This window comes from Onychostoma macrolepis, chromosome 10 (assembly GCF_012432095.1).
Source record: "Onychostoma macrolepis isolate SWU-2019 chromosome 10, ASM1243209v1, whole genome shotgun sequence".
NCBI lineage: Eukaryota > Metazoa > Chordata > Actinopteri > Cypriniformes > Cyprinidae > Onychostoma > Onychostoma macrolepis.
In genome coordinates this window covers 10,227,172-10,242,769 of record NC_081164.1, presented here as the reverse complement: position 1 = coordinate 10,242,769, position 15,598 = coordinate 10,227,172, and the positions used below count along the sequence as shown (strand labels likewise).

The 15,598-nt window shown below is 36.2% G+C and overlaps 2 protein-coding genes across 3 annotated transcripts in view; both read right to left on the bottom strand.

Annotated features, from left to right (window-relative positions):
• cltca (clathrin, heavy chain a (Hc)) overlaps window positions 1-7,794 on the bottom strand; it is a 34,617-nt gene extending 26,823 nt beyond the window's left edge. The window contains exon 1 of the mRNA XM_058789568.1: window positions 7,280-7,794. Within this exon, the coding sequence (XP_058645551.1) occupies window positions 7,280-7,321 (42 nt within the window). The 5' untranslated portion in view covers window positions 7,322-7,794. The remainder of the gene's footprint in view (window positions 1-7,279) is intronic.
• A 793-nt stretch (window positions 7,795-8,587) lies between these two features.
• btg3 (B-cell translocation gene 3) lies at window positions 8,588-14,123 on the bottom strand. 2 transcript variants are annotated; one of them, XM_058788317.1, is made up of 5 exons: window positions 13,987-14,123; window positions 12,274-12,480; window positions 12,008-12,145; window positions 11,710-11,911; window positions 8,596-9,728 (listed from the first exon to the last, which is right to left on the bottom strand). In XM_058788317.1, the coding sequence occupies exons 2-5, from the start codon at window positions 12,444-12,446 to the stop codon at window positions 9,516-9,518; spliced, it is 726 nt and encodes a 241-aa protein (XP_058644300.1). In that variant the 5' UTR covers window positions 12,447-12,480; window positions 13,987-14,123; the 3' UTR covers window positions 8,596-9,515. The 2 variants fall into 2 exon arrangements, with proteins under 2 accessions (XP_058644301.1, XP_058644300.1); XM_058788318.1 differs by lacking the exon at window positions 13,987-14,123 and having other exon boundaries at window positions 8,588-9,728; window positions 12,274-12,465.
• Window positions 14,124-15,598: the final 1,475 nt, after the last annotated feature.

Below are 15,598 nucleotides of genomic sequence, written 5' to 3'. Positions count from 1 at the left end.
TCTACATAGAAAAAAAGTAAAAGAACATTCCCAGAAGCCCCTTTAGTTATTAGAAGTACAAATTGCAACAGTCACTAACAGGCTAACCTTTTTTACAAGCACACAAAAGCTCTGCTTCCAGAAAGATCAGAGGAGAGACAAAAACACTTCCATCATTTAATAGAGCACTTGAACATCCTCAGTTTCCCTCGATTACCTCAGATACAAACACAGCAGGTCAGACTTTCCTGGCACAAGATGCTCAAAAAAATTCTTCAAGACAACAGCCAATAACAGCTAATAGCTAATTATAGGCCTTTCACAATAATAATGCACAGTAAATTATTAAGCAGTCAATCTTTAATAGTTGCCTTTGCTTATGCTGATGGTTTTAATTCGATCAATAGTCAAATGCTAAATATCAGTCCCATTTCTACCCACTAATTTATCCTCATAAGGAGGTTATGCCAGTTAACTCTCAACAACATCGACACCGAACTCAAATCTGCTAATGAAGTGTTTCAAAACTGGTTTCAGTCTATTAAAGAGACACTTCTCAGTTCTTCTTAAATATTAGAATTAAACCAACCATGACAAAACTCAGGTATCAGTCAATTACAGACAAAAATAAAAGTCAGTGGGAAGCCAACTCAGCAGCACCACACCAGCTGCCTGAAGTCTGAGTCACCGAAGGCTCAGTCAGAAAGACTGACCCTGAGACTGAGAATAAGATCTGCACTTCCACACAGGAAAACAGTGTGATCTGCACGCTAATAAATGCTGATTTTTTCTTGTACAGTAAATTAGTCTAATTCTATGATTCACACCATATGACTAAGCACCACATGTAGACGAGACAATGCAGCGACATCAAATCTGAAGAGAGACTTACATTTGAAATGTGTTCAGAGATGAGCAGAGGAGGAGGATTTAGTGTAGGAGACATCTTGACTTCAGGCATTTTCAACTAAACTGACAGCTGCTTCTGTATCGACTCTTCTAAGACCAAGTCAGATGGCTAAAAGGCTGAAGTTGTAGCTTGTCGTTAAACCCAGCCTTGGTTTTTATCAGCCACCAGACAGATCTTGAATACCAGTACGCTCAAACAGAGGCGGCAGTCGAGTTTGTGACACTGACATATCGCCAATCACGATTTTAATGCACCAGCTGCAACACATGCTGAATTACAGAGATCAGAGCTGACAGCTGGACACACAGGGATGAGAAGTCTTGGTCTTATGTAACATACAGCAGTGAATGATGCTGGATGGGAGGAAAGTCCTCTGTGACATTAACAAAGCTTTCAATGGCCAGTGTTTAGCAGTTAGTTGCCAAGGTGCTCCAAGCTATTGAAACCAAGTCCATTTGCTTTGTCTAAAATCCACTTTACAAATGAATTTGCATTGCATTTTTGGCTGATAAATGTCTCAAAGAGCAAAACTGACTTAAACCTGACTTGAGAGTACAAAGAAGAATTTAAGAGATAAAGTAGTCAGATGTCATTATTATTGTGATAATATTCTGCTTAATACAAACTACAAACATACGTCTTCCAAAACTTGGAATATAGTGCATGAATCATTTGGACTTGATGGTTTTGTGATTTTTATTTTTATTTTATTTTATTTTTTTTAAAGAGCTTTGACAGCCAAATCCCCATCCGCTTTTATTGCATGGAAGAAAATAGAACCCACGTCAGAACTTCTGCTTTTGTATTCTACAGAAGAAAGAATGTCATGCAAGTTTGATATGACATGAAAGTGAATGATGACAATTTTTCATTTTTGGGTAAACTAACCCAAATTACAATTGGTTGTGAATTTGTATATCTAATACAGAGGTTGTAGGTTAAATAATAAACATCACTGACTAATTATTGAGAAGGGTGTCAAGGACTTGGAGTTTTGTACTTTAATTTGCTAAATACTAAATTACTAAACTAAGAGACTAAATATTAACTAATATTGGACGGTGAACACTCAGAAAAAGCATTTCATTACTGGCTAAAGGTATCTCTGGCTCATGCTGCAGCTCTCAGGCCTAATCAAAGAACAGGAAGGAACAGGAAGCACATTTTCTAGGAAGAGCTCAACGGAATCAGCAGCACCTTTTATCAATTGAGAGCGGACGCCGGCACACCCGAAGCCACACCCACATTCCTTTGTCATGTGGCACAGAAAGCCACATCATCATTACTAAGAATTGTGAAGAAATAATGAAGAAAAAAAATAAATAAATAAATAAAATAGAAAAAGGACTAATTCTTAATTTCCTTTGAAACAGAGTAACAAATTGTGCTTAAATTAAGCTATTTTCAAGACAGGAACCCAGTAAAATTAGTTAAAACTAGGTATATAAACAAATACATATTTAAAAAGGAGATAAGAGATAAACAGACAACATAAATAATTCACAGAAATATAAACAGAAAACAGAAAATCAGAAAACAAAACTTAAAAAATGTAAAACAAAAAATATAAAAAGAAACACTGCTACTAAGAGAACAGTAGCCTGCTCACGCACACTTCTGTGACCTTTATTACTGCATTTTATAGATGACATCACGCATGATGACATCACTACTGAACAGGCCGTTCCGATTGGCTGAAGGCAAACCCTGCCCTTGTAAGCCTCAAAACGTAACGAGAGACACTGAAGCAAACGTAAGGGAAAGAGAGCTTGCTGTTGTAGCATCAGCCTTAGGCCAAGCGTGATTCATCCACAGCATGTAACTGCTGCTTGCTTCAGCGTCGTCTCAGACATGCCCAGAAACTAACCCTCTTTCCCATTAGGTAGCTCACTGTCCAGCCTACAAGAACATGCTGTGTGGCTCCAGAAACATCTACTCGAAAATAGCCAGTTCCTTCCTGGATTTTTGTAGCATCACTGGTAAAGGAGGATGTGATATTGATTTTATCCTGGCAAAGAATTAAATATATATATATAGATTTTTCTTTATGCCAAAAATCATTAGGATATTAAGTAAAGATCATGTTCTATTAACATATTGTCAATTTCTTACCGTAAATGTATAAAAACCTCATTTTTGATTAGTACTATGCATTGCTAAGAACTTCATTTGGACAACTTTAAAGGTGATTTTCTCAATATTTAGATTTTTTTTGCACCCTCAGATTTTCAAATAGTTGTATCTCAGCCAAATATTGTCCGATCCTAACAAACCATACATCAATGGAAAGCTTATTTATTCAGCTTTCAGATGATGTATAAATCTCAATTTTGAAAAATTGACACTTAAGACTGGTTTTGTGGTCCAGGGTCACATATATATAATACATACATGTATACGTCAAACTTGTGCAAGAGCCGATATACACTATAGGTCAATATTATTCTTTAAAATAGTAATCTTGGAACTTGTCCAATTAATACAAACAGACACAGTTGCAAACAAATTGGAATTATCAAGCAGATCAAGCATTGACAATCTCTCCCCTGCCTGCTGGTCTACTTGACTTCCCTAGACTGTTTATTTTACAGTGGTTAGATAAAGATCAGTGCAGTGAACTTCACCAGCGAGTTAGCAAACTACAAGAGATGATGGCATAAACAACAGATGAAGAAAGGAAAGACAGCCGTTAGCTGAATCATGAAACCTCCTAAAAGTGCTTTTCAACGTACACATTGAGATTCATTCAAACAAAATATTCAGATGCAGAGTATAAAAGTCAGTCATGTGATTCTTTCATTTATACACTAACTATGAATTATTTTAACAATTAATGCATTGAATTATTACTTTTATTCAGCAAAAATGCATTGATCAAAAGTGACAGTACAAAAGTTTTTCAATTCAAATAAATGCTTATCTTTAGAATTATTCATTAAAAAATCCTCATAAAAATGTATCACAGTTTCCACAAAGATATTAAGTAGAACATCCGTTTTCAACATTGATAATAAGCAATGCTTCTTGAGCAGCAAATCAGCATATATTAGAATGATTTCTGAAGGATCAAGTGACTCTGAAGACAGGTGAAAATTCAGCTCTGCCACCACAGGAAAAAATTCCATTTTAAAATAGAAAAATCTGTTTCAGATTTAAATTGTAATAATGTGTCAAAATATTACAGTTTGTAATATTTTGATTAAAAATAAACATACCTAACATACGTTTTAGAGGCAGGATCATGTGCATGTAGAAATTTATTAGCAGCATTCTTAGCATTCTGCTTCACAAATACTCACATAACATGCTATCATCAGAGGATATTAAACTTGCCCCTCTGCTGGCATGTTCACTGACCATCGCCAGTGTGGCATTCCACATTAACCCTTAAGAACTGCCGCGGACACTTGACTTTACCAGGTTAACTAGAGTGGTTGTTCTGTTATGCTGACCTACACTGAAGTGTTCATGCATTTAGCACATTTCAATGGGCAAGCTTTGCTTTCACAAATCTGGACGAGTGTGAGAAACGTTTAATACTTGAGTCTGAGCAGATCAATTCAGCACGTTGTTTAAATTCATGACTTTTTAAAGCTGTCAGCGCATTCTTTTCTCCAACCTCCTGTGCTCGTTTAACCCTTTTCCTTCTCCGTCCAGAGAAAAATGGCACCTTGCTCAGCACAAAACCCTGATAGCAGAAGGCTCGGGGAAGGATACACAATATGCTGAGGCTTGCACCACACTGCCACTGTCCTCCATAACAGGAAGCCAGGATCCATTGTGTAGAAAGCTAAATCAACATGTTAAAAGCTGTGACCATATGACCAAAGGTGACATGTGACCAGCCTAGCAGGTTCAGTATGGACAGCGGAGCGGGAAAGGGAAAAGGAGGAATGAACACGCACAGATTCCTCTGCAATGAAATCCAAGTTCATTCAGTGCGGAGCAGTTCAAAACGGATAATGTATCTCCATCCACACGAGACAGTCATGTGTGATCAGCAGGGTAGAGATCAAAGATCAAATGCATTCGCAGGGCTTCAAGGTAACGTATTAAACAGCATCACATAAAACACATGAAACCCATCTGCAGATCATCTGACTTGCCCCTGTATCATGCATATGTTACTCTTAAAACCAAAGAGTAATTTACTTAGGTGATTTGCATTGAAATCAATGCACTACAGGTTATTAGAAACAACTAACTTGCTGCACTTGTTGTGTGCATAACTGATGTGCAGCCATTATCCAAACATGAATATATTACATTGCCTGGTTTTTACAGCTTGCATCGCTTAGGTAAGGCAATTGCAAACTGATAACTCTGAGAACATCTTACATATAGGCCTGCTGCACCTATAAAATAATCTAGTAAGGTATAACAAACTACAAATGATGTATATGGAAACAGGGGGCAGTTATGGTGGTTAGACACCAGTTTTATAAACATACATATCGTTATACTATTAATTTTGCCATAGAGGTTTCAGCAAATCAAAATAAAGCAGCACCACAATGTGAATCAGACAACATGAGCAAGTTTTGTCTTAATGATACTGTCTTCCTTGTGCCATTTACAGCATTATGCCACTGACTCCTATTGTACCCTGACCATTAGCTGGCACTTCACTGGAAAAGTGCTGTGCTACATTTGCATTTCATTAAGTTAAAATACCACCAGAGGGCTTCAGGCTCTTTTTGGTCCATTATGCTCTTTACTTTTGCACTATTCTAGGATCAGTATCCCAAAATCTGACAAACTTGGACAGGATATACAAGTGCATTTGACATGCTCAAACTAAAAACGCATAACACTCATTTCCACACACACAGTAATATGGTAACTCTGAACGTTTAGTACAGAAAGATATACACCATAATGTACATCCACAGACAGTCTGCACGCTTTCTCAATCTAGTAAGATCTAATTGGCTGCAATGTTATTTTAGTATTATTTATAAACTTTTATAGTGTTTATTCATATTTTGAATTAGCTTTTTTAGTTTATTTTTTTGGTTTTCATGTGCTGTTGTTTTTAACATTTCTATTTGGCTATATATTTCAGTTACAGTCTTAGTAATTTTAGTACTTAGGCAGTATTTCTAATTTTCATTTTAAGATATTAAATTCTAGGTTGATTTCAAATTTTTCCAGCTTTACATCAAATAAACATAGACTATTTTAATATTTAACATCATCAACAACAGTGATTGGCTTACTTAATAAAACTTACGAGAAAATGTTCAATCAAACAGCCTGAAACTACAACTGTCTTGAAATAATGAGTGAATAAGTTTGCAACTTTTTTGACATCTAATCATGTCTAAATGAGTGGTTTTGTACACAAAAAAAAGCTCCGATGTGGACAAGTGGTCACTTACGACACAAAACTATGACAAATGACAAACACAGACCATGCACGCCTGACACCGTGTAAATATGATGTTCAACAATACCGAATTGATCCAGCACTAGGACTGTTTGTCATAATATGACAATATGTGTCAAGGACACAGAAGCAACAATACACAAAAAAACAAAAATGCACTCAAAATGTCTGTGATTACTTTAAAGACAAAATGCATTACACGTATAACTGGTGATTAAAATGAGTTACACCAAGTCCAAAAGGCCTTTAAGCTGAATGAGAGTCTCAATTGATATAGACTAAGAAGAAGTGACAGCAAGCAAAATATGAGTTCAGTGCAAATAATAAAAAGAAATTTAAAAAAATTGCAGAGGCATCATGAGACCATACACATGTCTATAGGTGGGGCATTTTACACCTGCTACCTGAAGCAGGTAATCTCGACACCTCAATCACAAATCTGTTTTATTATAATAGGACAGGGAACAGGAAATAAAACAAGTGTGAATTTCTTCTGTCCTAAACAGTGATTAATTTCAAGCAATAAAGATTCTACTTATTTATTTATTTTATATACTAGGACACAAACAGAGGCAAAGACAGTTGACTAGTTTTGATAAGCCCTGTGACTGCAAATCTCAATATATTCTAGAAACGATCAATTTAAAATTTTCAAGCTACATTACAGTTTCAATACACTGGATTTACATCCATACATATATACATAACCTAAGCAACCCTCTAAAAGATTGAAGAATTGTGCTCAAAAATGCTGTCTGGGAAGGCAAATTACTGGGTTTTAATTGCGACACAACCAGAATATTTATTATTCGGCTGGATAACACCGACAGTAGCTAAGCTAACTCCTCTGCTAACGTACTACTACAGCTGCTGAGGGGAGGTCATATTCACCGGGGAATGGGTTACTACAATTGCTTATTTAAAAACACACTGACGTTTTCACTATAAACTCATAATAAAATAAATAAGACCCTCATTTGAAGATGTTTTAAAGTCCTTACCTGCAGGTGCTCCTGGAATCTAATGGGCAGGATTTGAGCCATGATGATGGTGGTTCCTCTTCGCTTACCTCTCTAATTCCTGCTATTATTTCTGCCTAATCTAAACTACTCCAGAGCCGGGAATGAATGGAGGAGGTCTTGTGTTTTTTGGGGGGGCAGATGAACCGGGAATGTGTTAGGTTACTCTAGTCGCCCGCTGAATGTAAATGAGGCGCTTCAACTCCAGAATGTCAACCGCCGCTGAGGGGAACTCTAGAAACCTGCAATGGCGGCGGAACCCGTCCGGTGGAGAAACGCACCGGAAAGAGACGTAGACCTCAATGAAGGCGGAGGGATACGTGTTCTGTGTGGAAGAGGGATTTTAATTTGTTTGACAACGACATTTTAGTACTTAGATGCAAAATACACAGAAATACATCGCGAATGTGTTATGAGTATATTTGGATATGAGAGAAGTTAATAAGATAAGTTTGAGCGAAAAGGCTGACGGTACTAGTTCTTTACGAATCGCCCTTTGCTTTTTGCCACATCATTCGTCCTCGTGAATTGACGTCAGTTCCGATATTATTTCTCATGTTTTATTTGTATATTACAGGCAGGGGCGTTTCTAGGCCTCCGTCAGTACTGGAGAACGGTGCTTTAAGCGCTTTCGGTGAATTGGTGGTGTTTTGATTGTCTATTGATAGGAAGTGCAGTACAGAGTCGTTTGCAAGCAGCAAATGCAGTTGTTGAGCTTAAATCAGGTCTTCTTCGTCGTTAGCAAACGATAGGATACATTTGCAGGTTTGGTTTCAATTTAATGTAATTAAATCGCTATTTTTGTTATTTGTGTTCAAAGTATCTCATGTTTTACTCACACTGAAAAAGCGCTCCGAACGATTCAGTACCTGAGCTGTTCGACTCATGCGAATTGATTCGCGATTCATTTTCTGACCGAGTTGCTGATTCGTTTGACTAGTTCATAGAAAAGAGCCGACTCAAAAGAATGATTCATGTATGAATCATGCCCGAATCGAATCTGGTAGCACTACTTTGGGAAAATTATGTCTGTTTTATTTACTTGACTATCAAGATTTTATTTATTATTTGTAATATGTGCATCTGTTTTTGCAACCTTAATCATATAAAAACAGCATGCTGCCTATTTAGGTCAAATACATCAGTTGAATAAATTAATTGACATTTATTTGCACTAGAAAAAAAAACAATTAGTGTTGTGCAATATGAAATATAATTGTAATGAAACACAAATACTGTTGAAGTGTGTACTAACAGCAACCTGTTTTCCAAGCACAATGCGCATATTGGATGCACACTACAATAGTCTAACAGACAAGGGTGTTGAAAAAAGCGAAGTGAATTTGTTAGGCAATTCCTCTCGAATCTGTAATGGTGGGATTGATAGCCATGAATTGTAGTCATTTCCTCTTAAACTTGGTCAGAGTTTGTGAACAGTTTGCTCTGCTCAGAGGAAGGTGTGGCAAGCTAGTGAACTTGCTGAACTGACTCGTGAAGAAACACATCTGTACTACTTGTGTCCATATAAAACTTCCAAATGCCACAAAATAACCGCTTGCGAATGAGCTAAATAAAACTGTACTATAAAAAGAGCACTGCAATTCTATACTATTTAGAAAACGAGTTAAAAGTATTGTACACCAAGACATTGTTGGCTGTGCCCTAATTTAAAGTGCGCAGTTATAAAGAAAAGGAGTGAAATATGTCGTACTGCCACCTAGTGTTTTTCTAACAAAACTACAAACACACTAGTAACCTCAATCATAAAGATTTCATATTCTTGAAAATGTTTTTTAATGTTATCCATAATTTAAGTGGTCTATGCAATACATAATACTTTACTGTGAATAAATAAAACATTTGGGTCACTGAAACTATGACAAAAACATGATGTAAAGTGTTATCAAATGATCCCATATAACATAAATACAGCACATTTCCATTACCATAAAAATTGGAAATGCTTGAAATACTACTAATCCAATACGTACGAAGTTTACCTTATACATGTTCTATTACAAATACTCTAAAGTGCAAACAGTTACTGTTATCATTCTTTAAAAAAAATTTGACCAGTCACAAATTCAAAAAAGCAGAACTACAAAAATACATTTTAAAAAATTTGGTCAGTCATCTTAGTGGTAACTTCAAAAAACACTTTCCAATGGAACACCCCTCACATTGACACCAATGAACTTTCATGCTGTAGTAACAGTGGTCACTGAAGCTGGTGTACTAGGTTTGAAGTGCTGCCCCAGTAGCCATGTTTGCTGCGGTACCCCTGCTGGACCCAGCTGTGCGGTTTAAAGGAATGGTTGGGTCTGCAAGGGGGGCGCATCATGTAGTGTGGCCGCTGAGGGTAATGCCCTTTCCCGGGGATGAACTTCTTCCTTGGTACAGGATTCCATACTGGGGCACTGGCATATACAAGCTGTATTAATAAAAAAAAAAAAAAAAGACGACAGCAGATATAGTTAGAAACAATGTTTAAAAAGACAATATATTTTACTGATGAAATTAAAACTTAGCTGAACTACCCTTTAAAATTGTCTACAAATCATAGCTCCACTTTCAATAAAATGTACACTCAAAATATAATTTTTCATGCCATATCCATTATACTCATTGCATAAAAACTTATATTCACATGAAAGTTAAAGAAAGTGCTCAACCAGCTGAAGAAGGAGGTGCAACCAAAAATCAAAAGGTCCATCTTGCTGGAAGCAAAGGTGCAACACTAACTTTAACTTTAAGACTCAAAGGCCTTGAGGATAGCCAAAATGTTACTTTTTTTTTTTAAAAACAAAGTCTGTTTAGTGAGTGTTGCACCTTTTCTTCAAGGAAAAAAAAAAAAGAGCCCCTTTTACACATACAGCCTTTATTGGTAAATTACCGTTAAGAGACCATGTGCGAACAGGACCTATTAAACAATACTGGTAAATAGGGCTGTGCAATTAATCGTATTCGATTATCATGCGCATCTCGTCAGTAAAGCCAGTTTCGTAATTAGCAGTAAATTGCCATCACCTGCTTTGACAAGCTAGGCAAAATCGCGTTCATAATTGAAGACGAATCGCCTTTGTTTATGAACGCGGTTTAGCGTAGCTTGTCAGTGAACTACGGCTCTGTGTATTAACTGCTGCTCCATCTGAAAGCAGGTGATGGGGATTTACTGCTGATCATGAAACCAGCTTTACTAACAAGATGCGCATGATAATCGATTAATGGATTAATTGCACAGCTCTACTGGTAAATCAGCAGCACTGCTGCTTTTAATTATTTTCCCTATGTAAACATGCGCTAGACAAACATCCAACCATTGCTCCATGTATCGCACTCAAGGCCTGCCTTTTTTCCCCATTCACCAGCACCACAGCTGTGCATTAAAGTAATTGTGGTACTGTTAGTATCTATAATGCGTCTAGTGCAAAACACATTCTGTGTAATCACCCCATAATCAACCCTTATGCCTGTTACTCAGAAGTAAAAAAAAAAATGTTATTAGACTGGACAGATTTATATAAAGACGGTACAGCTTTTAAAGGTAATTTCCAGTGACTGACATCAGAGATTGTGAATGAGTTTGGGTGCTGATGTGTGTGAATGGTATCTTCGTGGAAAAAAGAAGGAATGTTGTTGCTTGAGTGAACAGCACATTAGTGTATTTACATGCTGTCATGCTGGTAATTTTCCAGAATTACAGTGTGAAAGGGGCTATTAACTATAAATTTCTTACAACTGTAAAAACAGGCACAGAAGATTTTTCAGTTAAATATTTGATAGAAATAAGCCGAATCTAAATTTTCCCAGGTGAAGCCTTTTTAAAAACATCTAATGACGACATTTCTGAATAACACTGTTGCCTAGTAACATTAAAAGGAGAGTCCTTAGAAATATTGTTAATATTGTGTTAGTCAACAGACCTACACTGTTGTTCAAATCATGAGGTCAGTAAGACTTCAAGAAATTCAAATTTTTAATCAGTAGGGATGGATTAAATTGTTTAAACGTGACACTGAAAGACATTTATAATGTTCCAAAAAAATTCTATTTCAAATAAATGCTGTTGCTTTGAACTTTATTTAAAATCCTGAAAGAAAACCATATTACGGTTTCCACTGAAATATTGAGCAGCACTTTTGATTGATTGATTGAGCACCAAATCAGCATATTAGAATGATTTCTGAAAAATCATGTGACACTGCAGTTTGCCATCACAGGAATAAATTATGTTACTAAATTGATTAAAATAGAAAACTGTTGTTTAACATTATAATATTTCACAATATTATGGTTTTAACTGTATTTTTGATCAAATCAATGTCACTTGGTAAGCAGAAGAGGCTTCCAAAAACAAAAGAGCAGCAACTTTTGAACAGTAGTGTACCTGTAGCAATCAAGGCATTTTGTACCTGGTATGGAGTGTGGTTGTGGAGAGGTGGGGTGTACTGGGCCTCTCTACAGCTGGTGTCCTCATCTGAGGAGGATCCGGAGTGGTAATCTGACGTGACCCTCTCCACAGCACTCGTCACTTTCTTTGTCACATCCTCTTTATCATCATCGTCATCACTTGAGAAGGTGGCTACAGTGAAACCATGATTCCTCTCGCCATACCTATGGCCAATTTAGAAGTAAAGACATGTCAAAAAACAAACCAGCAAAACACTTCTATACAAATAGAAGCACATCTGCTTTATTTCATGAACTCACCTACAGCACACCTCTCCGGGGTCGACCCACAGTGTGAGCTCCTTAGGCAGACCGAGGTCCTTGTACTGCACTCCACTCTCAGCACACGCTCTGAGCAATTCAGCATCCTCTTTATGAAGGCGATTCACTCTGATGCACCTGCACAGGATACATTTATAGCTCATTTTAACATGACACATCTGTTCTGACTATCTGTGAACCCAAGGAACATGAAATCTTTGTTATTAGGATGTCAATGAACAGTACTACTTATCGGAGTGCTGTACCTGAATGCTTGGCCCTTGCTGGGGTTGTCTGGATACCAATGACCCTTGTACTTCTCCTGCAATGCTACTGTTAACCGCTCCACAAACAGGTCCACCTTTTCTGCATCCAACTTCTCAGCCTTCTTTATCAATCGCTTCAGAAAAAATACCACCGCTGCTATTTCTTTCTTCATCGTTAGCTGTTCAGCTGAAATTCAGGTCCAACTTCTGTGAATACAGAGTACAAATACCAATGACACCCTGTGATTTTAATTATTTCCTATGAATATAAGTTTGTAAACAAAACATGATTTCCAATTTAAGAAATCTGGTCATAAACAATAAAATTGTGTAATTTAAATAATTATATAAATTTTTAATTGCACAAATGTTTTTTTATTTATTTATTTAAAAAAAAAAGACAATTATGTTGCAAAAGATTCCCATTTCAAATTATTTTTGTTTCAGAATCCTGAAAATGTTTCCACACGTTCCAAGAACATTAAGCTAAAAACTGTTTTCAACATTGATAATACCAAGAAATGTTTGAACATTAAATCAGCATATTAGAAAGATTCGTGAAGGATCATGCGACACTGAAGACTCCTGAAAGTTCAGATTTGCCTTCACAGGAATACATTTTTATTTGAATAAAATAGAAAACAGTTATTTTAAATTGTAATATTACTGTTTCTACTGTACTTTTGGCCAAATAAATGCAGCCTTGATGAGAAGAGCATTTAAAACTGTAAAAAAAATCCTACAGAGCCCAAACATTTTAGCATGAATGCAATTTGTTTATTCATTTCTTAAATAATGCATTAAATAATAAAAACGAATCAACACATTAATATATTTTATTACTACTGCTACTACTAAAACTAAGAATACATTATAAAATATAGAAGATCCTGCTTCATACTTTTTCATAAAGTTCAGAAAAGGTTTCATTCTAAACCATCAAATTCGAAAACAATGTACCAGAAACATAAGCTCCTTAGATCTTCTCTCTATGGATACTTCATCTAGTGTGCACTACATCAAGTGATCAACACAAAGCTGGGCGGTCAGACGGCGGGACAGAACAGCAGGATGGCGCGCTAAATACATCAGGACCGTTTGAAACACAAGACCATAAAAGAAACGACCAGTAATAATCTATGGACCTTAACGGCACGAGTATAAAAAATCGTTTTTGATCTCTAAAGTACATTCCGTTTAATAATAATCTCATCATTTTGAAATGCTGCGTCGTAGTTCAACCTAACGTTACCAATTATTATCTAGGGCATTTGCGGATAAAAGACTTCACAGAACAAAATTACCATTTTTTTCACTCATTTATTGATGATTATTGCTAAGTATTTGTGCAACAGTTTTGACCAGTTAACATTAGTCACACAGGAAAAATTCAGTTGCCCAACTAAACTTAAGTAACACGAGATAACGACGGCCTTGTTTAAATGCCATATATTAAAACTACACTCAATACTAACATTTCCACGTATTTCGCTTCAAGAAATATTAAAATAATTCTCACAAACCGAAATTTGCTAACGTTAACTGTAGCTTAGCCGAAGTTAACGTGGCCTCGATTTTATTTTCGGTTGGCTTTTCTGACCGTTTCCTTTACAACCATTAGTTTCAAGTTATACTTAACTTAATATTTGGAGTTTATAAACATATATTAGTTATACGCGAGCTCACTACATCACTACAAACAGATATACTGACCGTGTTTTCCTTTCATCCACATGTGGACAACTCCTGCTGCCTTGAGCACAAGACACTTTTCAGATCCGCTCCGCGCGAATACGGGTGACGTGACTTTGTCTTGTGCGCATGCTCAAAGGAAATGATTCAGGAGTCGATTCTTTTGACTCGTGAAGCGAACGATTCATTGTAGTTGGTAGAGGCATACGTGATAAATAGATAAAAACTAAATTGAAAAAGTAAAATAAAAAGCATTTATTATGTCTACAGGTAGAAGAACACTCATATAAATAAATACAGGACGGAAATGTTTCACTAAATTTGACCAAATCAAACGACAATTAATCAAAATAAGCATACCGCTCTGAATTCAGTAAACGTGAAGTATAAGGGTAATGGGCCCGTGTGGTCATTTAGGAGGTTTTTTTTTTTTTTTTTTGGAAATATATTGATAAAGTAAAGGCTGGGGTGCAATGGACTGTGGCGTTTCTATAAATTGGACAATGGCGCCCTCTAGCTTGAAAAGTGGTGTATTGCAGGCAAAGCTGTTACCCAGAAGCCTTCTCGATGAATTGTGACCCTCACCCTGGACCACAAAACCAATAAATTTCCATTGATGTATGGTTTGTTGGGATAGGACAGTATTTGGCAGAGATACAATTATTTGAAAATCTGGAATCTGAGGGTGCAAAAAATCTAAATATTGAGAAAATTGCCTTTATAGTTATAGTCCAAATGAAGTTCTTAGTAATGCACATTAACAAACAAAAATTAACTTTTGATATTTTTACAGTAGGAAATTGACAAAATATCTTCACGGAACATGATCTTTTCTTAATATCCTAATGATTTTTGGCATAAAAGAAAAATCGGTAATTTTGACCCATACGATGTATTGTTGGCTATTGCAACAAATATAAATGTGCTACTTATGACTAGTTTTGTGGTCCAGAGTCACAATTGATAAGCTTTTGGACTTCTGATAGAGTGTCTGTGTTGTGAAAATTTGACCTATCCACTCAGAATTACTAATCCTACCTTTAATTTCATCACGAAACGAACAACATCTTGTCAGCAGGAAATATTTATCAGTGCATACACAACAGTCAAAATAAATGTGCTGAGCTGAACTGAGCTGGCACATCTTGTCAACAGGAAATACCTATCAGGATGTAGCTACTCCCACTCTAGTAAATGTGTTAAAAATGTGGGTAGCACTTCATACACTCACAAGGATGAAATAATATCACAAGCTGGATTGCATGGGACACACTAAAACTGAAAACACCTGACAGTATGTTCTGAATTAGTATGAGTCATGATTACATGTATCAAGAGGAAAGTCTGTTGATGAATAACAAATATATATTTAAATATATTATTGTTTTTTTCAATACAAATGTGAAGATTATTATTTAAATGGCTCTGTATCCACTCTACAGATCAGTAGGTGGCGTAAATGCATTAGCTACATTTCTTGGAAGATGGGCAAAAGAAAGTGGAGGTTTTTAGGCAGGCTAAAACCTTCTCCACTTCACACAAAATCAGTCAAAAAGGCCAGTTAAAGAAAAACCCACCAATCAGGGTTTGAAACTTAGACATACTTTATTTTTTGAGTTACAAGTCTACATGT